At 43.6% G+C, this 25,919-nt stretch overlaps 2 protein-coding genes across 4 annotated transcripts; both read right to left on the reverse strand.

Moving 5' to 3' along the window:
- Positions 1 to 7,440: 7,440 nt before the first annotated feature.
- On the reverse strand, positions 7,441 to 13,969 carry VHL (von Hippel-Lindau tumor suppressor). 2 transcript variants are annotated; one of them, XM_057706772.1, is made up of 3 exons: positions 13,466 to 13,969; positions 10,904 to 11,026; positions 7,441 to 7,783 (listed from the first exon to the last, which is right to left on the reverse strand). In XM_057706772.1, the coding sequence occupies exons 1-3, from the start codon at positions 13,758 to 13,760 to the stop codon at positions 7,716 to 7,718; spliced, it is 486 nt and encodes a 161-aa protein (XP_057562755.1). In that variant the 5' UTR covers positions 13,761 to 13,969; the 3' UTR covers positions 7,441 to 7,715. The 2 variants fall into 2 exon arrangements, with proteins under 2 accessions (XP_057562755.1, XP_057562754.1); XM_057706771.1 differs by having other exon boundaries at positions 7,441 to 9,595; positions 13,466 to 13,963.
- A 2,619-nt stretch (positions 13,970 to 16,588) lies between these two features.
- Positions 16,589 to 24,722, reverse strand: BRK1 (BRICK1 subunit of SCAR/WAVE actin nucleating complex). 2 transcript variants are annotated; one of them, XM_057705939.1, is made up of 3 exons: positions 24,539 to 24,722; positions 18,976 to 19,121; positions 16,589 to 18,704 (listed from the first exon to the last, which is right to left on the reverse strand). In XM_057705939.1, the coding sequence occupies exons 1-3, from the start codon at positions 24,654 to 24,656 to the stop codon at positions 18,678 to 18,680; spliced, it is 291 nt and encodes a 96-aa protein (XP_057561922.1). In that variant the 5' UTR covers positions 24,657 to 24,722; the 3' UTR covers positions 16,589 to 18,677. The 2 variants fall into 2 exon arrangements, with proteins under 2 accessions (XP_057561922.1, XP_057561923.1); XM_057705940.1 differs by having other exon boundaries at positions 18,976 to 19,058; positions 24,539 to 24,697.
- Between the last annotated feature and the right edge of the window lie 1,197 nt (positions 24,723 to 25,919).

Genomic DNA, 25,919 nt, shown 5'->3' on the forward strand with positions numbered 1-25,919 from the left:
GCATAGTAAAAGAGAGCAGGAGTGGTTAGTTGCATTATTCATTGTCTTAGTAGGTGATAAATATTATTGGGGCAAAGCAGAATATGGTAAGAGGAGCTGGGGGGGCAAAGTGAATTTTTGAATAGGGCAGGAGGAGAACATAATCCCTAGTATTTATGAAGCATTTATGATGGGCAAACTTCACCAGTGTTGCTTTACTTACTCCTCACAATGACCTGTTACCCCCACCCTACAGATGAGGCAACGAGGTAAAAGAAGTCAAATAACTTGCCTAAAATCATACAAAGTGGCAGAGCTGGGATTTGAACCCAATCAGTCTGTCTGACCACCAGCTACAAGCTGCCTCTTTCTTGCAATAACCACCATTTATCTACACCTACAATGTGCTTTGCATAAATCATTTTATGTAATTCTCATAAGCCTATGCTTTTACACAGAAGTAAATGGGTTCCAAGAAGTTCGGCAGCATCATCTAAAGCACATAAGCAACTAGAGCACCACCTTGCAACTGCAAACATCGACTATGGAAAGAAGAAGGAAACCAAAATGAAAGTGAGCAGCCCTGGGGTCAAGTTCCAGCTCTTCTACCAACAGGTTTTATGACGCTGGACAACTCATGTCACTTCTCGAGCCTCGCTTTCCACATTTTTAAAGTGGGACTAATCACTCCTCCTGCTTAGTGCTGTGAGCGAAGGAAGTGGATTAAATCAATTTACACAATTAAAAACAGATTAGTTTATAATCAATTGTTCATATATTGATTAAACCAATTTAGACAGGGTCTTCCTTGCACAGAGAATGTAATGGTAGCTGTCATTGATAATACTGAAAAGAGTGCCCACCAGCCTTAGGGTCCTGTTGGGATTTGGGTCCTAGTTCAGTCACTGTCTCTGGGTTTTCATCCTTGAGCCAGTTTGCAGTTTTTTCTTTTGTAAATTGGGTATCCTGTTCCACCCACTTCAAAGGATTTCTATGAAGCTTAAACAGACCCCAAAATGCTCAGGGTAAACTGTAAAGTGCTGAGTCCCATAAGGAATCGCTATTATGTGAGTGCAGCTCCTTGGTGTGGGACATGGGGCACATTCCAGTGCTCCAAGACTGCTTTTCAGGGGAAGTCTTGTGTTGCAGCAGTGGTTAAAGGAGGAATTTGAGGTGGAGGAGCTCCAGGGATTGTCTGACGGAGGCCGAATGCAAAAGCACATACATCCCAGGTACAAGGGGCAAAGGAGGATAAGGGTCCTCTTCTGTCTCTCCTGTATTTGCAGAGTTCCCGCCTGCTTTTCCCTCTCTGCTGCAACCACAGAGCTGACATTCCTTGTAGTGCTTATCCCCGAGGGCCAGGGGGTCTCTTCCCCTTGGTGACGCTTTATAACCACAGAAGGTTCTCAACGGCCTCGGCCGCTCCAGCACAGGCAGGCCATGCAGCTCCTGTCTCTGCTGCCTCCTCTGGCCCTTGGCTGCAGGATTCCTTTTGCCCAGCTCCAAGGCCTGGGACCTGACTCCTGGATTCTTTCCTCCAGAGAGGCTTGAGTAGTTCTGGGCCTAAGCAGGCCATCTTAGGGACACGTCTTTGTCCCCATTCTTTAGAATATGTTCTTCAAAGTAGGGTCTTTGCTATCACTAATTGAGTTGCCAATCACCTATCAAGTACCAGGCATTTAACACATATTATCTGGGATCCCCACCATGACCCTACAGGGTGGGTTTATCATTCCCATTCTACAGATGACGAAACTAAGGCTCAAGTCAACTGTAACTTGTCCAAGCCAAATTGGCCAAGTGACAAGATTCAACCCAAGTCTGATTCCAAAGGTGGGGGGACTCTTTGTGCCCTATTATATCACCTCACCCCAAAAAATTTCCTGTGATCCTACACAGTGCATGTCTTCTCCTAATTAGCTTTTCCATGACCAACACCCTCCCCAGCAGGATCAGTTAGAAACAGTTTTTGAGGCTGAATGTAATTAGTGATATAGTTGTGCCATTTTGACCTGTTCATGTTTAGTTCCCTTGAAATTACAATCAGAGGTTTGCAATCCCTGCTACACCTCAGAATCATCTGAGAGCTTTAAAAAGACTCTACAAGCCCAGCCCTACCTCCATCCAGAGATCCAGGTGCGATTGTTCTGGGCTGACTCAGGCACTGATATTTCAAAAAGCTTCCCGGAGCAACCTAAGTGCTCATCAACAGATGAACAGATAAAGAAGATGTGGCACATATATACAATGGAATATTACTCAGCCATAAAAAGAAATGAAATTGTAGTGAGGTGGATGGACCTAGAGTCTGTCATACAGAGTGAAGTAAGCCAGAAAGAGAAAAACAAATACCGTATGCTAACTGATATATATGGAATCTAAAAAGATGGTACTGATGAACCCAGTGACAGGGCAAGAATAAAGATGCAGATGTAGAGAATGGACCTGAGGACATGGGGGCAGGAGCGGGGGAGGTGGTGAAGGGGAAACTAGGACAAAGTGTAAGAGTAGCATTGACATATATACACTACCAAATGTAAAATAGATAGCTAGCGGGAAGCCACTGCATAACACAGGGAGATCAACTCGATGATGGGTGATGACTTAGAGCGCTGGGATAGGGAGGGTGGGAGGGAGTCGCAGGAGGGAGGGGATATGGGGATACATGTATAAATACAGCTGATCCACTTTGTTGTACAGCAAAAATTGGCACAACAGTGTAAAGCAATTATATTCCAATAAAGATGTTTAAAAAAAAAAAAGCTTCCCAGGTAATTACTTACGTGCCAGCAGAGTAGGAGAGTTGAGAACCCGTGTGACATCAGAAAGATGGGCATGAAGGAAGGCTGATGAAAAGGAAATTACCATAAAAAAGCTTTTCTGTGTACTTTGCACATATTTTTTTCTTTTCTAATAAAAATAAATTCGTTGTTTTTTCTGAGAGTACATGATCATTATCTGAAAAAAGGAGTGAATTAAGAAAAAACCAGCCCGAGCCTTTCTTCCTCCTGTGTAGGGAAAACCCATTTCTCCCTTCTGTGCTTCTCCTTTACTTTTCTAACCAAGCAGGACCCTATGGGGCCTTCCCAGAATAGACACCCCGCCCCCCCACCTCAGTGTCCTCTGCCTGCCTCCTGTCTGTAGAAAAACTCTAGCCCCCTAGGCCTTCCTTGAGTTCCAAAGAGTGAATTTAATCACAAACTTCAGAAAACGCAGAAAGAAAGGAAAAGAGTCAAGCAAGAGAAAATAATAACAGTTTAGCCATTTAACAAAAGTTGAAGACATTTATTTCCTCCTTCAATGGCTATAAATAATGTTCCGAGCCAAATCCTCTGAACTATTTTGCAGAGACTAAGACCCCCACCAGGTAGAAGACGTTAACCACGTGCTGCCCACAAGCACAAACACCCCAGACCCGTTGGAACCGGAAGGTTGATGAGGTTGACTCCTGACTACCTTATCACCAACCAATCAGAAGAATGTCCATGAGCTGATCACATACCCCACAACACCCCCTCCCTCACCCTGTCGTTCAAAACCTTTCCCTGAAAACTTTCGGGGCGTTCAGGGGTTTTGAGCACTAGCCACCTGGACTCCTTGCTTGGTGCCCTGCAATAAACGCTGCACTTTCCTCCACCACAACCTGGCCTCAGTAGCTTGGCTTTACTGCACAGGGCGAGCAGACCCAAGTTTCCCTCAGTAACGCTATTACACACAACACTTCACTTCTAACAATTCTGGTCACCAAATGGGGGAGAGGGGGTAGTTTTCCCACAACAAGCAATTCTCTGTGACAACAGCTGGGTGTCCTTTAATTTAACTCAAGTCTATCACTATCTACCTGGAGATAGTGTCAGATCCCATAGGTTAAGGGTGCAGTTCCATAAGACTGCCCCCCAACCCTTCAGATGTCAGTCCCAAGTAGTATGTCCCCAGGTTACCCATAACTTCTGTCCAACTTGGCTACAAATCAGAGGCCCCCAGGACCTCTCCTCAAGTTCAATTAAGTTGCTAAAGTGGCTCACAGAACTCATGGAAACACACTTATCAGTTTCTTAAAGGATATGATAAAGGATACAGATGAGCACCCAGATGACAAGAAACATAGAGTGAGATCTGGGAGGGCCCTGGGCACAGGAGCTTCTGGCCCAGTGGAGTTGGGGTGCATCACCCTCCCAGTGTGGGTGTGTTTGCCCCCTGGAAGACGTCTGAACCCCCTACTTTGGGAGTTTATGGAGGCTCCCTCAAGTAGGCATGATCAATTATTAACCTTATTGTCAGTCCCCCTCCCCTCTCTGGAGAAGGGTGGGGTGGGCTGAAAATTCCAAGCTTCTAACGATGGCTTGGTTCTTCTGGTGACCAGCCCCCACCCAGAGTCCTCTCACTAGAACAAAAGATGCTCCTAGCAATCTTATCACTTAGGGATTTAAAAGGGTTTTAGGAGCTCTGTGCCAGGAACTGGGTCAAAGACCAATGTGTGTGTGTGTGTGTGTGTGTGTCTTATATAATATATACGTTATATATTATTTTCTATTATCTCAGAGAGAGAGAGGCAGAGACAGAGAAAGAGAATGAACACTTTCCCATGGTCTCATCCTAGAGGAATCACCATTATTAATACTTTGGTATATATACTTTCACATGTTTTTAGACCTCTGTCATTTTTTAACATAAAAAATTTTAAAACATTTAATTTTCTGTAAATGTTTTTCAGTGAATAATAAATAGTTTTTCATATCCATAAATAAGCATCTACCTTTTCCTTTTTAATGGTTTATTTAGGAGCACCATACTTTATTTGGCCAACTTTCTATTAATGTACTTTTATGTCCAGTATTGGGGTCTGTTCCAGAGGGGTCTGTTTTCTCATCTACAGGAAGGGTAGGGCAGTCCTAAAATCTATCAAGGAGACCATAAACCAATATTTGGAAAACTGCTGCCCCGAGGACACACCAGACCCCCCTCCAAATTCCCCCCACTCTCTGCAGTTGCTGCAGAACAGGGTAATCCAGACCTGCTAGAATAACCCTCCCCTTTAGTTCCCACTTGATGCTTCTGAACACTGGATAACAGCAGCACAAGTCTCAACATTCCCAGATTGGATCGGGCTATCTGATCACCCTCCTCCAGGTGAAGAATGTCATCTCACGTCCTCCCTAGCAAACGGCTACTAGGCAATCCTTTGCCCAAATAACTCTCCATCAATTTATCTGAAGATAAAATGGTTTTCTATGATCTCCTCTAGGTCTTTCAGTAACATTTGTGGGTCCAGTCCAGTCCTCAAGGACTCAACTCCTCCCACTTGGAACAAAACAATCTTCTGTGTTTTCTACCTGAATAGGGAGAGAGCGTATTGCTATTTATTTGTGTGTTAAGCCAACTTGTACTTTCCTGAGGTTTCATGTTCCAAATTCCGAAACTATTTTTGCAGGTTTCTCTCTCACTTGGTGCTATTGCCCAATCCTTTTGCTAACCATCGCAAGTATATCTCATTCTCTTGTGATCTGCCAATGGATTACTGGTTATGTGTGGTGATGGCAGAAAGTCCCCAGGAAAATGATCTGTTGGGGCAGGGAGCTTAGGTGAGCTGACAGAAAGGGGAAATGCTAAAGGCAGCCTAATGACTAGAATAGAGTGTGGCTGAGGTACTAAGAACAGGATACAGAAACCTAGCGTGAAAGTCTCTGAAAAGTTCACATTGGTGTTCCTATTTCAAGAATGAAAACCACTGATATCTATTTCATGTCCTTCGTGAGCTGAGTGTCCTGCTTTTTTTTAATCTCCTTCTCAGTGTAAGTCCTGGTGAGATATTAACCACTTATTTTCTTAATACACTATTTTCTAGAGCAGTTTTAGGTTCAAAGCATAATTGAGAGGAAGGTACAGGATTTCCTATATACCTCTTGCCCCCACACAAAGTCTCCCCCATTATCAACATCCCCCCCAACCTGGGTGGTACATTTGTTACAACTGATGGACCTACTTTGTCACCCCAAGTCTAGAGTTTACCTTAGGGTTCACTCTTGGTCTTGTATATCCTACGGGTTTGGACAAAATTATAATGACATATATCCACTATTACAACATCAGACAGAATACATTCACTGCCCTAAAAAACTCTCTGTGCTCCACCTATTCATCCCTCCTTCTCCCCCAACCCCTTTTTAATCCAGTTTTGCTTTTTCCAGAATGTCGTATAGTTGGAGTAATACAAGTATGTGACCTTTTCAGGCTGTCTTGTCTCACTTAGTAATATGCATTTATAAGTTTCCTCTGTGTCTTTTCATGGTTGACAGCTCACTTCATCTTAATGCTGAATAATATTTCATTATTTGGATATATCACTGTTTATGTATCCATTCATCTACTGAAGGACATCTTGGTTGCTTCCAAGTTTTGGCAGTTATAAACAAAGCTGCCGTAAACATCCATGTGCAAGTTTAGGACATAAGTTTTCAACTCCTTTGAGTAAATACCAAGGAGCACAATTACTGGATTGTATGATAAGAGCGTGTTTAGGTTTGTAAGAAACCACCAAACTGTCTTCCAAAGTGGCAGCACCATTTTGCATTCTCATTAGCAATGAATGAGTTCCTATTTCTCCACATCATCACCAGTCTTTGGTATCATCAGTGTTCTGGATTTTGGCCAGTCTTTTCTCTTTTTTTGGCCATTCTAGTAGGTGTGTAATAGTATCTCATTGTTGTTTTAATTTGCCATTCCCTGATAACATATAATGTGGAGCATCTTTTCATATGCTTAGCTGCCATCTGTATATCTTCTTTAGGGAGCTGTCTGTTAAGGTTGGATCTATTTTCATGGGGAAAAAAAATACCTTTGTTCCCAATGTGAATGCTTTTCTTTTTTTTTAAATTAATTAATTTATTTCTTTACTTATTTATTGGTTGCGTTGGTTCTTTGTTGGTATGCGCAGGCTTTCTCTAGTTGCAGCAAGCGGGGGCTACTCTTTATTGCGGTGCATGGACTTCTCGTTATGGTGGCTTCTCTTGTTGTAGAGCACGGGCTCTAGGCACGCAGGCTTCAGTATTTTGCGGCTCATGGGTTCTAGAGTGCAGACTCAGTAGTTGTGGCGCCCGGGCTTAGCTGCTCCTCGGCATGTGGGATCTTCCCAGACCAGGGATCGAACCCGTGTCCCTGCATTGGCAGGTGGATTCTTAACCACTGCACCACCAGGGAAGTCCTGTGAATGCTTTTCTTAATACTTCTCTGCAGTGCTTAAATTTTTTACAGTGATCATTTTTACAAGAAAAATAAAGCTAAAAGAAACAAAGTTTAAACAAAGTCCAGGGTTGGAAAGAGAAGGGAACCAGGTTGCTTGTGTTTGTCCATCTTCCCCCAACCCCGAACCCTGCTAAGCCTTTAAACAAACATGGCCTTCACATCTCTCCAAGAGAGAAGAGCCTGGCAAATGACACCACCACACCCAACCTATTTCCTTTACTTAGCACCATTTAATGTCTCCAAAGAAGCTTTAAAAAAAAAAAAAAACTCAAAAGAGATTAAGATCACAGTCTCTTAAGAGCAATACATTTAATACATTCATAAGATTTCAAATGAGTACATACATGCTACAGATTTTCAATTTTCCTTGGACAACACAAAAAACACAGCACTCAAACCGCAAGTTTTAACAGGAACATGAAATCTCATTTTGACACAAAGCTTACAAAAATAATAAAACCCACATTGAACTAATCCAGCACCAGCAGGCTTCCTTAAATCTTCCATCCTATTCCATTTTTGAAATCATATGGCTGCCTTCTATACCAGCATTTCTTCTTCCCTGCACAACAATTCAACAAAAAAATTAGATAAAAAAATTAGAGGTGTGTCACTGAATGACTACCACAACTAAAGAAAAAAAAAAGGCGCACTTATTTGTTGAATGTTGAAAGAGGAGAATAAGATTAGGTGGGAAAACTGTAAGGCATTTGATTCATTCACTTCACTCTGATATCAGAGCACAAGAATTGTGCTCAAAGGTTAGCAGAAGGAACTAACGGAGACACCAAGAAATACCCCATTATTTATAAAAGGAAAGCTGCACTCATGTCTATGAAGAGCTTATAATACCATGGAAAAATATTTAAGTTATAAAGTTAGATGAGAAAGTAGAATACAAAACTGTATATTCAGTATGATCTCAACTACCTAAATCTAAGCCAAAAAAAGGCTGAAAGTTCAAAATGTTAAGTTAGTGGTTGTATTTAAGTAGTGTACCTACTTGGATCTTTTCTCTTCCTTTTATTTTTCTGTCTCTTCCAACACTTTCTCTACTGGGGAGTTTGTTATTTTTAATGATTAGCTACCAAAAAAGGATGCCGGATAGAAGTATTGAATTAGAGTTAATGAATTTAAGTCCAGCCTATAGGAAAGGATCTGTGCATGTATAAAATTAGAAAACATTCCAGGTACTCTCTGAATCCATGGTATGTTAGCAGTAACTTCCAGAAGCTGGAGGGCTTTGTCCTCTCCTCCAGCCAGGTGCAAAGTGTCATCAGATCCTGCCTGATGAAAAATTGCTGCATCAAACAGAAATGCCACGGATTTACAAAAAGGAACAGAAATACCCACACTTGGCAAAAACCTATTTATAGTACAGGAGTAGCTCTTTAATGCTATGATTAAACAAGGGGATGGCTATTTTCTCCTATCTTCTGTGCAGATAGCAAGTTTCAAAAAAGCCATCATCACAAGAACCGTAGAAAGCTAATCCTGGCTTAGAAATGGAAATAAAACAGCCCTGCGACAACACTGGACTGAGAAAAGCCACAATTTAGAAAATTATAAAAACTGCTTTCTATAAAAATGATTCCCTTTAAAACATTTGTTTACTGAATATACTTTAAGGTCCCCACTACCAATGCACCTCAAAAAAAAAGGGTCAAAACCTCTAAACACTTTCTACCAAACACAAACACGGATGGAAGGCTCATAATGAGTGAGGCACTGGGGTCTCAAAGAGCAGACAGATTTGTCCCTGCCCCAAGGACACCTTGGTCTCTCAGAGCGGGAGGTGCGCACATCACCAAGCACAAACAGGCATGAAAAGCAGATGCCACTGCTTCTTACCACTCAAGAATATGCTGGAATTCTTACTGAATTACTTAACACAAACGTCCTTACACAGAAACCTTCATGACTCGCTAGGAGGCAAAAACACAACGACTTTCCCTTGATAAATACTTCTAGACGGGGCAGGCATTAAATTACATTTTGTGATATTTGCCCTTAAAGATCACAAGGCCTAGGAGTGAGGTCAGTTAACTTTGTTTTAAGCAGTGGAGCATTTTTACTCCAAGAATGAGACACCCTGAAGCTGAGAAAAAGTGACCAGTTCTAGATCTAGATCAAGACTTGTCAGGACTGTCAAAAGCTGAGACGCAGGAGTGTAAATTTCAATTAAAATCTTCCGTCTGCTCTGCCATCTGCTGATTTTCAATATGCTCCTGTGTCAACCGCTCCAGGTCCTTCCACACATTTGGGTGGTCTTCCAGATCTTCATAAAGGGATCTCACGATGTCCAGTCTCCTGTAATCCTCAGGCCTGACTAGGCTTCGCACAACTTGGAGGCACCGCTCTTTCAGGGTATACACTGTAAGGGCAGAAAAACGACTCTCAGCAGCAGACTCAGGCCTGGGCACAAGGGATGAGAGAGAGGCTTTGCCAACCGTGGCAATTTTGCCAACCGTGGCAATTATGCTGCAACAGCTGGACCTTACTTTGCACAAAAAAAGTGAGTACGGGGGTTGTGGCAGAGTGTAACGTGATGGACATCTCACAGTATTCATGACCTTATATAGGAAATTCCCTTGAGAGTGGGCTGGGCCTGGGATGTACTTTAACTAAATGAATGTGGGCAAAGTGATGCTATAGTGATTCTGGGCCTCAGCCTTAAGAAGCCCTGGCAATGTTTGCTTTTACGTTCTCAGGAGCCCTGAGCTACTCAGCAGGAGAGACCATACAAAGCGAGTCAGGTCCTGAGACGACACCAGAGAGAAGCCCAGCCCCCAGGCAACCTGCCAGCAGAAGGCGGCCACACCAGTGACCACCAATGAGCAGAATAACCGCTGAGCTGAGCTCTGCCCCAGCGCGCAGAATTATAAATGAATAAAACAGTTATTGTCAGGTTGGCAGTAGCTGTCATACAGCAATAGATAACCAAAAGAGTGTGTAACTGGACTTTGGGGGAACTCAAATTCTGTTCTAAACTCACTGTGGAACTTACTCTTTAAAGGTCTCCTCTAAGACAAAAGTTCGTACATTTAACTTACCAGTGCTCACTTCTGTATACCCACTGCCTTAAAGCAGGATCTACATACACATACTAGATTGGACCTTACGAAACCGCAGGTATTTGAGTTTTTTTAACCCAAAAGAGCATCAGTTTCTAAGGATTCAACCTAATAAAATCACTTGAGTTTTAAACAAGTGGTAAGCTATGAAGCTAATGATCAATTTGGTGATTTTTTTTTTAAAACCCCTAACTGACACAGTGACCTTGACTGGGTTAAACTACATTAAAAGATATAATTCTAGAAGTCATAAATAAGCCATGATACCTCATTCTTTACATCTTTTTTTCTCCTGAGACTCCAGGGCATAATTCTGCCCCAAGGCCAGTGAACCAAAATGCATTCATAATTCTACAATCAGGTATTTTAGTTTAGCCCCACCCTTGACCAGACCAAAGAGCTTTTGAGACACCACAACATCTTTGTTCAACACAGAGCATACAAGTAAATTACTTCCGCTTTATTTATGGTGGAGAAGGGGACACAGAAAGGTTGGATACCTTGCCCAGCATCAGGCAAAAATCACTAAGGCTGGGCTCCTTCAAGTGGCCTATCCTCTACTCAGTACAAGAGCCTATCTTTTTAAAAGTAAGATGGAACATCAGTACCTGGCAGTGTAATGTTGGCAAAAATAGGTTGTCCATCAACATTGAGAGATGGCACAAACAGCTCAGTTTGGTTAACTAGAAGCCCATCAGATGTCCCAGCATCTCGGAAGAGCCAAAGGTGACCTGTTAAGACAAGCAGAGGTTAGGAACTTCCCTGGTGGTCCAGTGGTAAAGAATTCGTCCATGGATTCGATCCCTGGTCGGGGAACTAAGATCCCACATGTCACGGGGCGACTAAGCCCACATTCCACAACTACTGAGCCCACCCCACGCGCCTTAACTAGAGAGCTCACGTGCCACAAACTACAGAGCCCAAGCACCACAACTAGAAAAGAGAAAACCCATGTGCCACAACTAGAAAGAAGCCCAAGCACCACAACTAGAGAGAAGCCTGTGTGCCACAAGGAAGATCCCGCATGCCGTGACTAACGCCTGACACAGCCAAATAAATAAATTAATTAATTTAAAAAAAAAAGACAAGCAGAGGTTAAGTAGCCACGCACCTATTTCCTTCATCTTGCCAAGCCTGACACTGAAATATTTGCCTCTCATTCTGCTTAAATATCATACAAAGCCATTCCAATAATGTTATTTTATTCGATTATTATTATTTATTCGATCCTCACAAAAGACCCAGTTGCAGACGAGAAAAAAAGGTCTGAAAACGCCAAGTGACTTGCTCAAGGCAACAGGGACAGTAAGCAGAAGAGGAAGTATTTGAGGCTCCAAAACCCAGGCCCTTTCTGCTACCTTGGTGCAAAAGCGAAGTATGTGAATTGCAAATCACACCAAAGGCTGCAAACTAAAAGAAGAGAGAAGGTCACCAACTCCTCAGATCTATGCTTCTCAAACACAAGAAGATACAAAAACATCACATTAAGAGAAAAGAGCCAGACAGAAAAGGGTACATTCTGCAGAAAGAGATGAAATTAATTATTAATCGTGTGAAAAATGAGAAGAGTGAAAAGGGGCAGGAGAGAACTTTCTGGGGTGATGAAAATAATCTATAACTTGATCTAGGCATTGTCAAAACCCATCAAACCCTAAGATATGTATATTTTACTCTATGCAAATTATGCCCGAATGTAAAAAATAAATACATTTTATGGAAGAAAAATAAAAGGAGGGGGGCACTTGGAAGGAAACAAAATCCCATACCTAACATTCTGTTTAAGGAGGGAGTAGGCTGCCTCTGAATAAAAACAGCATGTGTTCCTGGGGCATAAACTTATTTGACGATTTGGTGGGAAATTATAAGAAATGTAAAGTGGAAAGTATTTTTTTTTAATTGTGGTAAAATGCACCTAACATAAAATTGACTATGTTAACCACTTTTAAGTATACGGTTTAGTATCGATAACATTAACTACATTCACGTGGTAATTTTTTTTAATGCTTATATTAAATCAGGCACAGATAAATTTTGGCGAAGGTTACAAGTTTCACAATTTCCTAGATAGAATAGGAGGCTACAGAAATGTTGATCCCTGGAAGAACTGTGTTCGTCCTCATTTAAGATCAGGAGAACTTCAGTGTAAAAGTTTGAAGAGCACTATTGACTATGCCACCCTCAAGGAAAAAAGATCCATCAGGATCCTCCGAGGAACGGAGTGAAAATTTAGCAAATTAACTTCTCTTCTTGAAAACCAAGGGAAGATTACTGCCTCCTTACGCAGTGAGGCCTAGATGCCTAACCTGAGTTATAACAAGTTGCCTGTTACCAGAAGTCTTCCCCTTCCAAACCACTTTGCAACCTGGGTAAGCTATTCAATATTAAATCAGTCAATGTCATTTTCCCGCTTAAACACTTTCAATGGCCGCCACTTCCCTAGGGGTAAGATCACCTTTCAGACTTCCTCTCCCACCATTCCATACCCTTTTCCCTCCCCCAGGCTCCAGGTGTTAGCCCATGCGGTTCACTCTGCCCACAGCCCTCAACTCCTGTCTTGGGTTAGTCAGACCCCATTCATCCGGCAGGATTCCCTTTCTTCTCTGGGACGTTCCCTCTAACTAACAGCACACACCCCTCGCTTTCACGGAGCAAGTGCCCTGCTGTGCTCCGTTCCTATCGCAGCAATTATGACACCGGCTTGTTCTTATCTATTTATGCATTTGTCTCGTCTCTCCCACTGGACCGCGATCTCCATGAAGGCGGGGACCGTAGGCGGACCTGGCCTACTGGGCACATCAGAGGATGTGGGATTCTCCCATTCACGGACTGAACAAATGGGCGTGTGGGATAGAACACACGTGGGGTCGACCATCAAAGGCAAATTATGCGGTCTTAGAGGAATGCTCTGTCACTTACTAGCCGCGTCCACTTGCATCTGTCACGACCTCTCTGGGGCCTCAGCTCCCCGAGTGTAAAATGAGAACGATAATAACAACAGCACCTGCCTCCCCGGATCGGGCAGGGATTCGGTGAGCTCAAGCCACCGTTACCGTGGTTATCAGACCCAGGCGCTGGGCAGCGCTCTGGGCACAGCTCAGCACGGGGCTCGGGGCGCCCACGACAAGGGGGCAGCGCGGCCGGGCGCGACAGCGCGACCCCGGCCCGCCTACCTCGGTAGCTGTGGATGCGGCGGCCCGTGCCGGGGGGCAGCGTCGGGTAGGGCTGCGGCTCGCCGTCAAAGTTGAGCCACACGGGCAGCACCACGCGCGGGCTGCGGTTACAGAAGATGACCTGGGACGGCTCGCGCGTGTTCACTGAGCGCAGCACCGGCCGCGGCCGCCCAGCCTCCATCTCCCGCTCGGCGCCGGGCTCCTCCGGGTGGGACGCCGCCGGGCCGGCCTCCTCGGAGCCCGCCTCCTCCGCGCCGGCCTCAGCCTCTTCCGCGTTCCCCGCCTTCCGGGGCATTCCCTCCCGGAGCCTAAACCGCCCGGGCCTCGCCGCCTCGGGATTCGCGGGCCGCGCGGGGCGGGGCGGGGCGTGCGGGCGCGCGCTCGTGCGGTTTTCGCGCGCTCTCGGCCGGGGTCGGAAGACACCCTGGAAGATGGCCGGCTAACGGCTGTGCGCGTGCGCAGGTGGCTCCCCTAACGGCAGGCGTCGCGCCCTCACTCAGGCAGAGGGTGGCGCTCGGCTATGCTGCGCCAGGGCTTCCCCTGTGAGTTGGATTCTTGTCCCTCCAGTACGTTTTTGACCCAGCGTTTCTTTGGCTTCATTCATTCTCTAAAGACCTTCAGGGTTTTTGCCATAATCTCCCTTACCATCTACACCATTATTTATTTGCTAATTTTCTCACTGATCGTTTGTTTTGTCCCCTTTTTGGGTCACAAAATTTGAGTTTTGTACAGAAAAGTAGGATAGAGTGAAATCTTCCCTCTCATCCTAGTTCCCCCAGCCACCTAGAAAGAGTCCCTGGAGGAATCAAGTATCATCAGTTTTTTGTAATTCCTTTCAAAGTTATTCTATGCATACGCAGGCAATTAAACACATTTAAGAAGAAATTTTATATCACTACCATCAATGGAAATTCTTTATCATTTGCCGTAGAATACAGGGGAACTAAGTTAAGGAAAACAGAACAGCAGTTACTAAACTTTATTCTCTGTAAAGGCTCTGAGGCTGTGCTCTCTTGGTTCAAAAGTCAGCCAAGCGTTAGATGTTAGATACCAAGTGTTAGTTGTCAAACCAGCTTTCTCCAGGACAGAATTAAAGATTAAAGGAAACCGAAGAGGGAATAACTTTCACAATGCAGTCTGTGTGCCCTCTAAAATTCATACCCACCTGGGTTCTCATTCCAGGTTTAGTCTCAGATACGAGATGTTGGGCAAGACTAATTATATGAGACTTTAATTGATGATCTTTGAAACTGGCATTTTTAAGAAGCACCAATGTCACAGACGTGTGGATTAAGTGGAAAAATGTTCAGTGCCTAGCACATAGCAAGCACTCTGCAAACAGCAGCAGTTACTATTTATGAAGATGAGTTAAATACACTGCCTCTACCCTCAAAATGCTACTTGGCTACTGGGAAAGCACAGGACATGCAGACTGTTTTGTTATTTTTTTAATTGAAGTATAGTTAATGCAGGTCATGTAGTTTTATTACTAGTTATAAAAGAGCAGGTGGAAGGCGACTAGCTGATCTGAAAAGACTCACATCTGGGCTAAACTCTGAATAAAGACTAAGAGTTTTCCCTTCCCAACTTCCATCATACAAATATCCAGCCTGCATGTCAGATCAGCGCTCATGCCCCTCCAGAGACTGTAGGGCCTGATTCCCCTCTCCAGTTTGCTTCTCACTGACTATACTCACTGCCTCCAAGCCCAGGACTCTTACAGGCCTACCACTTACTGAAAACTCACCTGGTGGCCCAAGCCAAGAAGGAACACATACTTATGCCCACAGACCAGCACTATGGCCCTATTTAAGAGAAATAGCAGGGAGAAGGGAGCAAATAGACTTTTCTGTTTTGGGCTATAATCCTGGGCAGCTATTCTCAATCAAATCCACAAGGAAAGGGGTTTAAGTTTATGATTTTCACCCATCTGAGCAACCTCTTTTTCAGTTTCTTTGACTGCCTGACATGAAAGCAAACTCTTCTCTGCAAACTACATTGGAAAATGGCAACACCATTAAAATGAGGGAAAGCTTATTGAGAGAAAAGAGCTATCAAATTGTATGTGTAGTGTGTGACATTATGTAAAATGTGTCATTTCCTCACCCATCCGTTGTCTAGAATATAGTTTTATTACCTTTATAATGAAAGCTAAATCAATCCCCCTAACTTTTATTGAGATACAACTGACCTAAGTCAATTATTAAGAGCCATGGTGAAGAGGAAAAAATAACCAGACCTACTATGTGCACAGCACTATGGTAAAAATTTGAGAAATGAGATGTTTATTTCTGAAAGATTAAAACTACAAAGTTTAAACATTCATTTCTTCATTCTGCGAATATCTAAGGACCTATTAGGTCCTAGGTGCGGTGCTAAGGGTTAAGAATATTGCAGATAAGTCACGGTCCCTGCCTTCATAGCACTTCAGTGAGGGGCACATAATCACCACACAAATGAAAACAAAGCTGCGTTTACCACTACTGCAACAAAGGAGACACATGGTGTTAGGTAAAGCTGAAGGAAGATGCTACACAAGTCCCCATAATTAAATTTCAGTGACGTGAAACAGACTACTTGGAGAAGCTCAGAAATACAGTTCAGAGGGTTTCATTTTAGTCAAGGATGAACATCAAGGAGAAAGAATAAATCTACCAAACGCCAGGCACTATACTAAGCATTCCACACGCATTAAAGCCATGTCATTATCTCTACTTTACAGCTAAGGAAACTGAAGGGGTTGTAAGGGTGTAAAGGGGGTGGTCAGAGGAGAGTGCTGGATCAGAGAGGCTCGTCACCTGGTACCTTTGAGAAAATGACAGTATGAGTGAATCTAAGGAGTGTGACAAATCTACAAGGAATTAACACCCTGAATCTAGGTAATTCTGCTCTGGGCTCTCCGTGACAGCACATTGTACAAAGAGATGGCGCATCCAGATGGCCTGCAGCAGGATTAGGTGACCAGCAGTGACACAGACCGCAAGGTATATTGAATATTAACATGGAAACACCTGCGGAGGAAAACCTGAGAAAGACAGGACTTCCTGTTAATCAAATCCCAAAGGCTCAGAGCCATCATAATTCTTAGGATTCATGCAAACATACCATCATTTGTACTCCCAGGACAGTGAGGTGAAGCACACCAGTTTAATATGACAGAAATGTCTACATCTCTAAAATGAAGGCAGTTGTTGAGATACACACAGGCCTTAACATTGACATTGCATCACTGCAAATGTAAACAAAGATCATTTAAGAGAAAGGAAAACATTTAGGGTACTCTAAGTAAAGCAACAGGGTATATTGTTCTTAGCGTACATTTTCCACTATGCAAACCCAAACAAGTAGAGAGAAAAAGAAAATGTACCCAAGTGCTTTAAAACAACTGGTGATTTTTCTTCCCTTCTACTTTTCTGCCTTTTCAAAATTTTCTCTTAGGATATATTTTGCCTTGTTTATATTTTGGCCAATTAAAAAATACAAAGAAGTACAATAATAAAGCAAACACTGATAATCTCACCATATAAAATTAACAATACATTGTCATATTTACTTTTTAAAGTTAAGACAACAGGGGTTTCCAGGGGCTTCCCTGGTAGCACAGGGGTTAAGAATCCACCTGCCAAAGCAGGGGACACAGGTTCGATCCTTGGTCCAGGAAGATCCCACATGCCATGGAGCAACTAAGCCTACAGGCCACAACTACTGAGCCTGCACTCTACAGCCCGCAAGCTACAACTAATGAGCCCATGCTCCACAACTACTGAAGCCCATGCGCCTAGAGCCCGTGCTCTGCAACAAGAGAAACCACCGCAATGAGAAGCCTGTGCACCACAGCAAAGAGAAGCCCCTGCTCTCTGCAACTACAGAAAGCCTGCGCAGCAATGAAGACACAATGCAGCCAATAAAAATAAATAATTTAAGGTGCTCATGTATACTGTAGGATGCAGACACTAAGGATGGGAAGGACTGAGAAAAGGAACAGGGCGGCACTAAATGAAAAAGTAAAGTCAGGAAAACTTTATGGAGGAGGTTTGGCTTAAGGTAGACCTTGAGTGGCAAATAAGATTTGAATAGGGAGAAATGACTTCCATGTAACTAAAATGAAAATTCTAAATGGGGGTTAAGCCTTTAGGATTGAGTTGGCACAAGTTCATAGCAAGCTTTGATGCTAGAATTAAAAGTTTTAAGCTCTTCTGTTTAAACGATTAGCTTTCCAAAAGAAGTAGACATTTAGCTTGTACCTTATAAAACTAATAGTCTGCCCTGGATTGCAGTTAAATTGTGTAGATGCTGGTATCTCAACAGACTTTAAGCATCACGCCTGATTCAACACTGTATATTTTATTGGAGCATAAAGTGCCTACATAGTAAGTACTTGGTAAATGTCTGCTGAATGACCAAATGATTCCCAGGATGAATCAGCTCAAAGTCCAAATATGGGGGCTCCAGCTGGCAAGCCACCTAGGCCTTGATCAAACAGCTACATCTGAAAGTTTTCTGTTAGAATAAGAATCCCACACATTAGATTTCTGTGGAATAGGGGAGCTGCATCTCTAGCTCCTTGCCCCACCACAAGCACAGCAGTCAGATAAAGTTGAGGAGTTTATTAGGGAAATATGAGCGGTAAAGATACCCCAAGTGACAGAAAGAAAACTCTGAAAATATCCCTTTTCAAGCCAAGTGGGGGCCTGGCCCTGACCTCCCCAAAAGGACAAGAAACTGGTGGGATAGCAACAGCATCCTCTGGCAGCCACCTCGCCAGGGCACCCCAGCCAGGACCGCTTCCCACCCTCAGCCACAGGCGGAGAGGAGACAAAGACTATTTATAGAATCAATGCAGAGGCAATGAGAGCTATAAAGAAAGGCTGAGAGAGAGAAAGAGAGAGGTGGGGAGGACCTTGACAGAGTCCCAGACTTTCGGCTGTTAGTGACTCAAATAGGTTGACAAGTAGTTATACAAAATGTTACTGAAGAGGTAAAATGCCTAATGTTGCTTCTGAGAGTTCCGCTGGACCCCTCCCCACACGCCACATCACACTGCTGCGTATACACGGCAAAGCCCAAAGGCCACATTGTTGAAAAAAAGAAAAACAAGAGTAAGCCCTGTTGTTCTTTAAGGAGAGAGGAAGGAGCTGAAGGCTGCTGGGGCCTTTCCCACGAGGGTCTGCGTTCCGTAAAAGCAACTTCCCAGCAGCAGCATGGCACAGTTCTAGGTGAGGGTCTCACCTTTTGTCACCTGTCAAAGGAAAACTGACAATTAGATAAATTCAAAAGCATTCGAGGGATCTAAAAAAAAAATCTTATTTTCTATCCTAGGTAGTTGGGAGTGGTAGAAAAGACAACAGCTTCCAAGTCCCAGAAAGCTGGTTTAAATTCAGGCAAGGTACTTAATTCTCTAAGCCTGTTTCTGTTTCCAAGTTTTTTCAGCAACAGAGAGAAATGTGCATTCTCTCTCACACAGCCATGCCTGCCTCATGAGGAAGAAGCCCCTGGCCCGCCATACTCACCCTTGCTTCAATGTACTCTATTCTCCTTTCGAGAGCTGTCAATTTCTCGTTTAGTGTTGCAAGTCTTGAACGACAAGACATATCTGGTAAAAGAAGACTGACGTTCAGGATTAATGCCATTCCCGACACAGACACACATACAGCCCCTAAGATGAAGAGGAGGAATGACATATCACGCAGAGCACAAATGGGAGCGAGTGGGCAAAGCAAGGCAGTGGGAGGATAGGGTAAGAAGTATCTTAGGAGCACAGCTGCTTAGAGAGGATCTGCCTATCTTCCTACCAAATGTGGCAGGCAGAGAATGATGCCACCCACCCCCCACCGCTCCCTGCCCCCCCAAAATGTCCATGCTCTAATCCCCAGAACCTGTGAATATGTATCCTATAAGCAAAGGGACTTCGCATATGTGATTGAGGTTAAGGACCTTGAGATCCTGGATTATCCAGATGGGCCCCATCTAATCACAAGTCCATAAATGTAGACAAGAAAGGCAGAAGAAAGGAGGAAGAAGAAGAGATTTGAACTGTGAGAGGGACTCAACCTGCCGTTGTTGGCTTTGAAGATGGAGGGAGGTGGCCATGAACCACGGGATGCAGGTGACCTTTAGAAGCTGGGCATGGTCCTTAGCTGACAGCCAGCAAAGAAATGGGGATCTCAGTCTTACAGCTGCAAGAAACTGTATTCTGCCAACAATCTATCAGCAAGGAAACAGCTCCTATCCTAGAGCTTCCAGCCCTGCAGACACTATGGTTTCAGCCCAGTGAACCAGTCAGTGCTGGACTTCTGATCCACACAACTGTAAGATTATGTATGTGGTTTAAGCCACTATATTTGTGGTAATCTGTTACGGAAGCAACAGAAAATAGGAAACTAATACACCAAGGCTGTACAGATGGCAATTTGCTAATGGGCAAATCAAGAGTTTCAAGAGAGGAGAAATAACAAGAGAAGAAAATAATCTCAATAGGGAAGAAAAACAGAGGCCACGGAAGCAGCAGACACTCAGGAGGAGGGAAGTTGTGGTGTTTCTGAGCTCATGGAAGCCGCATCACTGCTGTTGCTCTAGGGGCACTTGATGTCCCATCAGCACCTGCACAGGCCTTTCAGGACAAGAGAAAACTTGGAGAACATCAAATACCCTGTAGAGTGTCTTCAGGGTATTTGCAAAAGTTCCTTTTCTTCCTTTAGCTTTTGCAATCTCTTTTACCACCTCACCCAAACGGAAACCTAGACTTGCCCTAAAATACCTTTTCCCATGCAAACTTCTCTAACAGAAATCACTTGACTACTCTTTCTCCAACTGTTCTCAACATCCGGGAGAAAAAGGTTTCCAGGCATGTTAATTATTCCCACACTCCTCCAAAACTGTTCAGTCATGTCTCAATAATCCTCACTTTGAAGTTTAAAATATCTGGTCTCCAAGACACTCTCCCACCCAGTGATCTAACACTTAGCTCACAACCTTCCTTTTCATCTCTTCCCTGGATGTTATGCAAAAGTGCTTCAGCACCCAATTTAACAAATCTCCCACACTCTGATCTTGCCTCGACTTTCATTTCTTCAAGGCCAGATCTTACTCATTTTGCCTATCTAAACATTCTCCTTCAAGTCAGTTCAAAGTGGACCTCTGAGAGGTCTTTACCAAATAAATATAATTCTCCCTCTTCTGTAAGGATTTGCCTATTCCGGACATTGTTCGCTCTTTTTAATCTTGTTTTTATTATTATTATTATTTTTTTTTTTTTTTTTAATCTGCTAGTGCTGCTACTTCTAATTCCCAGGTCCAGCTTGAGTAGAAGCACATCAGTGCCCTCCTTTCCCTGGATACACTGCTACTGGTAGGACTGCTCAACAGGACTAATCTCTTTTCAGCCTGGTTTTTAGGCTCAAATCGTGTATGTTATTCAGTAAGAGCATGAATGTTTTCCCATAAAAAAGTCATGCCAAAATGAAGGGGCGGGGTGGTGAGAGGGAAGGTTCCCTCCTGGATGGCTGTTCTGTTCTAGCTGTATCAATCTGGTGATGAATCAGAATCCAAGAACAACACTATGTTACTGGCCTGCATGGATAAGAACTGTTGAAAATTTAAAACGCTGAACTCTAGAAACTTCAGTCATATTTCAGATCCCATTAAATACATACTGGTTCAAACAAAACGCCGGGAAAGCATTCGGCAGCTGGACAAATTTGAAACCACAATGCATTTATATGTACATTATCACCAGACGGTAACTGAAAAAGCCAGCTGTCCTCATCAGGGTGCTTGATGATGTGCATACATTACCATCGCTAACAGACGCCAGTTACCCTACAACTTCTCTGAACTCTCACTGCACGTAACCCTGGCCTACAAAAATCAACCCTGTCTTTTAAGGTCCTATTTCGCCAACAAAATTCTAAACTTCTTAGAAGTGGCTATGTCCATTTATTCTTATTTATTCCTTTCTCACAGCTTCTGACACACAGCTAGAATCACAACAGGTAAGCAATATTTTTTGGCTAAGTATAAAAACTGAGGTTTAAAAATAGCTACATTTCCTATTTTTTTTGTTACGTTTCTCTGCACATATTAGCTTTGGAGTCAGAAAAAAATGGTATAAAGACAAAATGCTATCATCTGTAACGACCTATTTTTAGACACTTCATCAAATCAAACTACAGAATAGGCCTCGCATTAGGATATTAGTGTTGCACCATGATCTGTGTCCTCAGGTTCAGGGGGTCCTCCAATGCTGAAAGGGGAAACCACAGAGATCCAAACTCCACTCTCATCAGTCAGAATCACAGGGTAAAAGCTGTTCAGAGTCACTAGGTATTCTGGAAAAACAGTTTCCTTTCCAGAGCACGACCTACACAGCCTCTCTATGGTCAGGGTGAGAATTATAGGTTTGCTGCCATTTTCAAAGAGCTACAGATGCCCCTCAACATAAACACCTGCTAAATCTTTGCACCACCAAATCACAAAAACACAACACAAGCCCCCCAGACATGTCAGAACTGAGGAGTCATGCTAAGGGCTTAGAATGCGCAAATACATCCCACACTCACTCATCCTGAGTCATCCAATGCCAAGACAATGTACTCAAGTCTATCCTTATGATTTATCCAATTTCTCAGTCTGGTGGTCTTTGCTTAAACTCTTACATCGTCATATTGTCAATCTTCAGGAACTTGCCTCAGGTATACCTAACTGCTAAGTTAAATTGCTTTAACTTTTATTCATGCTTCCCAATTGTTCTTACTTGTAATTAATTGTTCTTTTCTTTAAAAGGACTGAATCCACTTTCTAAAATCTTCAAAAACCAGCTAGTAATTACTCCAAACATTAGGCCATTATCCTCACCTTAAAGGAGAACAATGGCCTAAGCCAAGGGAAGCTATTTCTTCCAGCTCCTGAAGACTGGAATCCTGTGTGTCTATTTCCTTGGTCTAGGACTTGCTGGAAATTTCCAGGTTGGGGGGGGGGGGTCTTTATTCTCTATCTGATCACAAAACGTGACTCACATGCATTTGATAAAACCTCACAGCAGGTATTTCCTTGTTTATAAAGCAAGAAAAAAGACATTTCTTCTCTGCAAATCCTAAGCTCAAACTCTTCAATTTTCGGTTAGTTCCAAGGTTCACCCACTAAAACTTCAGTAATACGTCAAGAAGTTTTATGTCAGAGACAGAAGTATGTTTATTATATGTTTATTAATATGATTAAATGCTCAGAAATGAAGTTATTACATTACCTGGATCCAAACTGGGGGAAATGAGATGCTAGATCACTCTTAAAATTTGAAAAACAGCCCCAGTTTAACTTATTTTAGATGCTTTATTTACTGAACTGACATTCTTAATACTCTGTTTGGATATTCTGTGTCTACATATCAGATATTAACTCCTACCAGATGAATGAAGTCTTTTACTTCTGGTTTCAAAATTAAAAACTATCCATGTCAGTTATTTGTTCAACTACTTTCCACTGCCTCTCCAGACTAAGCCAAAGTCTCACAGCTGTGATCCTGTCATCACTCCGTACTTTCTGAGCATGAAACATTTTGTTTTCTCTTATCTGGCCCGTCCTCTGAGGGAATGTTATGAGTAAAGAATGCCCTCAAGAACCTCCAATAATAGTTTAGCTCTCTAGGGAAGCAGGAGAGGCAATTAGAAGAACATCAAAATAGTTTGCACAGAATTTTAAAAAATAATTTCAGGATACAAGAGATCTATGACTTCTTGACTACCATTCCCAACCACAACTTCTATAGCAAGTTATATGTGTGAATTTGTATCACTAACATATACTTTATACTACTCTCGTCTCTCATTAATACTACCCTCACCCTCATTCCCTGAGTGAGGAAATCCATCACACCAAGACACCTTGTATGTAAATATATTAAGATAAAAACAACGTTCTGCTTTGTTCTGAAGTTGTCATTATTTCATCTTCAAGACAGAAATTCTTTAAATGCAGGAAATGGTTCTTATTCTGTGTCCCCCACAGAACCTGAGGGAGAGCCTGTACTCAGATCTAGTTACTCTTGCTGAGAAAACTCCTGCTCTGTCACCTTTATACTCCTTGCTCTGTCACCTTTATACTCCTTGCTCTGTCACCTTTGTACTCCTTGCTCTGTCACCTTTGTACTCCTTAGGACTTGTTGGTTCTCCAGCTAGAAAATAATTCCTTTTGAAATCTTTTCTTATACATCAGTGTGCCCTCCTTAATCTTAATCGCTTAATGCTGCTGAAAGAGTAGACCAGAAGCACCCCAGTCGGAAAAAGATCACTAGGTATCCTCCCCACACCTTGTGATGACATAGAAAGTCTACCCAGTGCTCAGTTCTCTCCAAGAAACGCTTGGAGAACATGAGGTAGGGATCTCTGCTACGGGCCTGCTGTCCAGAAGGATATGGAACAACGCGGAGAGAAATTAAGGCTGTCACGAGCAGGCCACGCCCAGGAAAGATTTTGCTAGAGGCAGACAGAACATCCGCTGTCGGCCAGACACTAGCAATGCAGAGAGGCCCACGGCCTGACGCGCTGTGGGCCTCAGGCTACCCTCATCTGCTACCACTCAGCACAGCGCACGCGGAGACGGGAAGGAATCGACAGGAGCGGCCGGGAGGGCGACTAAGAGGCTCCGAGCTAAAGGGTTTCGACTCGATCCGGAAGGAGATGGGCAACCGTCTAGAGTCTTGACAGGGCGGCGACACAGCCATGCTGCGTTCCGAGAGCCAAGTGAGGAACGGAAGCGAAGCACAGAGGGAGGCGACTGAAGAGAAGAAAAGAAGCAGACGATGGATGGGGCTGCCTGACGTGTCCGGGAAAAGGGAGGACTTGTTAACGCATCCGGGGTGAAAGCAACGAAGCCGATGAGCTCAGCGTGGGGCAGGAACACCCCACAGGGACTGCCCAGTGGAGGCCGGGGGTCAGGGCGAGAGGGGTAAGGTGCGGCCTGAAGGAGGAAGCGAACACCGGCAGGAGCCCAGGGCTCCCCGAGCCCCCTTCAAAGCTTCTCGGTGCCCTCCCTCAGCGGGCCTCCCTCCTCCCAGCCTCCCCCTGCTCGCCCGCTGACCGAACGAGTTGAGAAAGTCTGCGATTTTCTTGATGCTGCTGGTGATGACCTCAATGTACTCCCGGTTCGCCCAGTCCTGGTGAATCTCTCGCTGCACGGGATCCTCTTGTCCCGCCATGGCTGCTGCCTAAAGAAGCGCGACTGCGCAGGCGCCTCGACCCTCCAGGCCGCCAGTGCGCCTGCGCCGGCTGCCCACGCCCGTCCCGGGGAACCCACGAATCCAAGGGCCCTGTGCTGCGCCTGCGCATTGTCTCGTCCTCGCTGGCTTCGCTCTGCTCCCACGCTTCTGAAGACAGTCGCCTCCGCGCCGGCGAGGATGGAGTGCGCACGCGCCAAGATCCACCACCCACCGCTGGTGGTTTCGGTCTTTGAGGGGGCGCGGGGACCCGCATTACCTCTTCACTTAGGTGTTCAAAACTAAGCTTGAGGTCTGCGTCCACAGTAAGCTGGGCATAGCCAATTAAAACACATTAAATACAAATCATGTTTAAAATACCTTTTAACAACACACACACAAACAACCAAAAAAACACAACAGGATGTCCCATCTTGCAATTATCAAATGAACAAAACGTTATTTTTTTTTAACGATAATACTCAGTGATGGAGAGGCTGAGAGGAAATTGGTAAACTCGTAAATAGCTGGTCACACTGTAAACTGGCACAGACCCTTCAGAAGGAAATTTGTAAACTGATAGCAAGAGCTGTAAAAAATTTCACACTTTTTTACTTAGGTATTTAATTAACAAAATTATTGAAAAGGAAAAAACTTTACGCACAAAGGTGTTCTTTGAGGCATTATCTGTTTTTTTAAAAATAACTAAATCTCAATTGGGGAATGGCTAAACATTGGTATAGCCACTTAGAGCAATGTTATGCAGTCATTTAAATGCTAACTATGAAAAAGAACATAACGCAGATGATAAATTGAAGGGGAAAACAAAATACTCCTTTTTTTTTAAATTTCAACTATGCAAAAATTATGTCTGCTTGAGGACAAGAAGGATATACCTCCCAAAATGTCAATACCTGGTTTGTTAAGGTAGTGGAATTATGGGCAATTTTGTTTCAGGGAATATTTACAATCTGGTTTGTACTGGTAAATGCCTTTTATTTTTGAAAAGTTATGCTGAACAGTCAGATATCTTCTAGCAGTAGCTGGGAAGAAACCATTACTAACCGTCCTTTATTCTGGTAGAAGATCTTATAAGCTATAATGCTGCTTTAATAGCTGTTACAACCCTGTGGAAGGAAGTGAGGGAGAGGTTTTGCATTTTACAGATGAGAAAACTGAAGTTCAGGGTCACAGAGCCAATTAAGTGGTGGACCTTCACCAGCTGATTCCAGACTTCATTATCTTTTCCCTGTACCACTCTCAAAA

This window comes from Hippopotamus amphibius, chromosome 13 (genome assembly GCF_030028045.1).
Source record: "Hippopotamus amphibius kiboko isolate mHipAmp2 chromosome 13, mHipAmp2.hap2, whole genome shotgun sequence".
Taxonomy (NCBI): Eukaryota; Metazoa; Chordata; class Mammalia; order Artiodactyla; family Hippopotamidae; genus Hippopotamus; species Hippopotamus amphibius.

Excerpts from the sequence above, each read along its gene's own strand:
- VHL (XM_057706771.1), bottom strand. The coding sequence starts at position 13,760 with ATGCCCCGGAAGGCGGGGAACGCGGAAGAGGCTGAGGCCGGCGCGGAG. Across the intron at positions 11,027-13,465 it reads CCGCATCCACAGCTACCGAG|GTCACCTTTGGCTCTTCCGA; the intron begins GTAGGCGGGCCG and ends TTGTCTTAACAG. Across the intron at positions 9,596-10,903 it reads TGCCAACATTACACTGCCAG|TGTATACCCTGAAAGAGCGG; the intron begins GTACTGATGTTC and ends CTGCCCTTACAG.
- BRK1 (XM_057705939.1), bottom strand. The coding sequence starts at position 24,656 with ATGGCGGGACAAGAGGATCCCGTGCAGCGAGAGATTCACCAGGACTGG. Across the intron at positions 19,122-24,538 it reads AGACTTTCTCAACTCGTTCG|GGGCTGTATGTGTGTCTGTG; the intron begins GTCAGCGGGCGA and ends TCTTCATCTTAG. Across the intron at positions 18,705-18,975 it reads TAGAGTACATTGAAGCAAGG|GTGACAAAAGGTGAGACCCT; the intron begins GTGAGTATGGCG and ends TTCCTTTGACAG.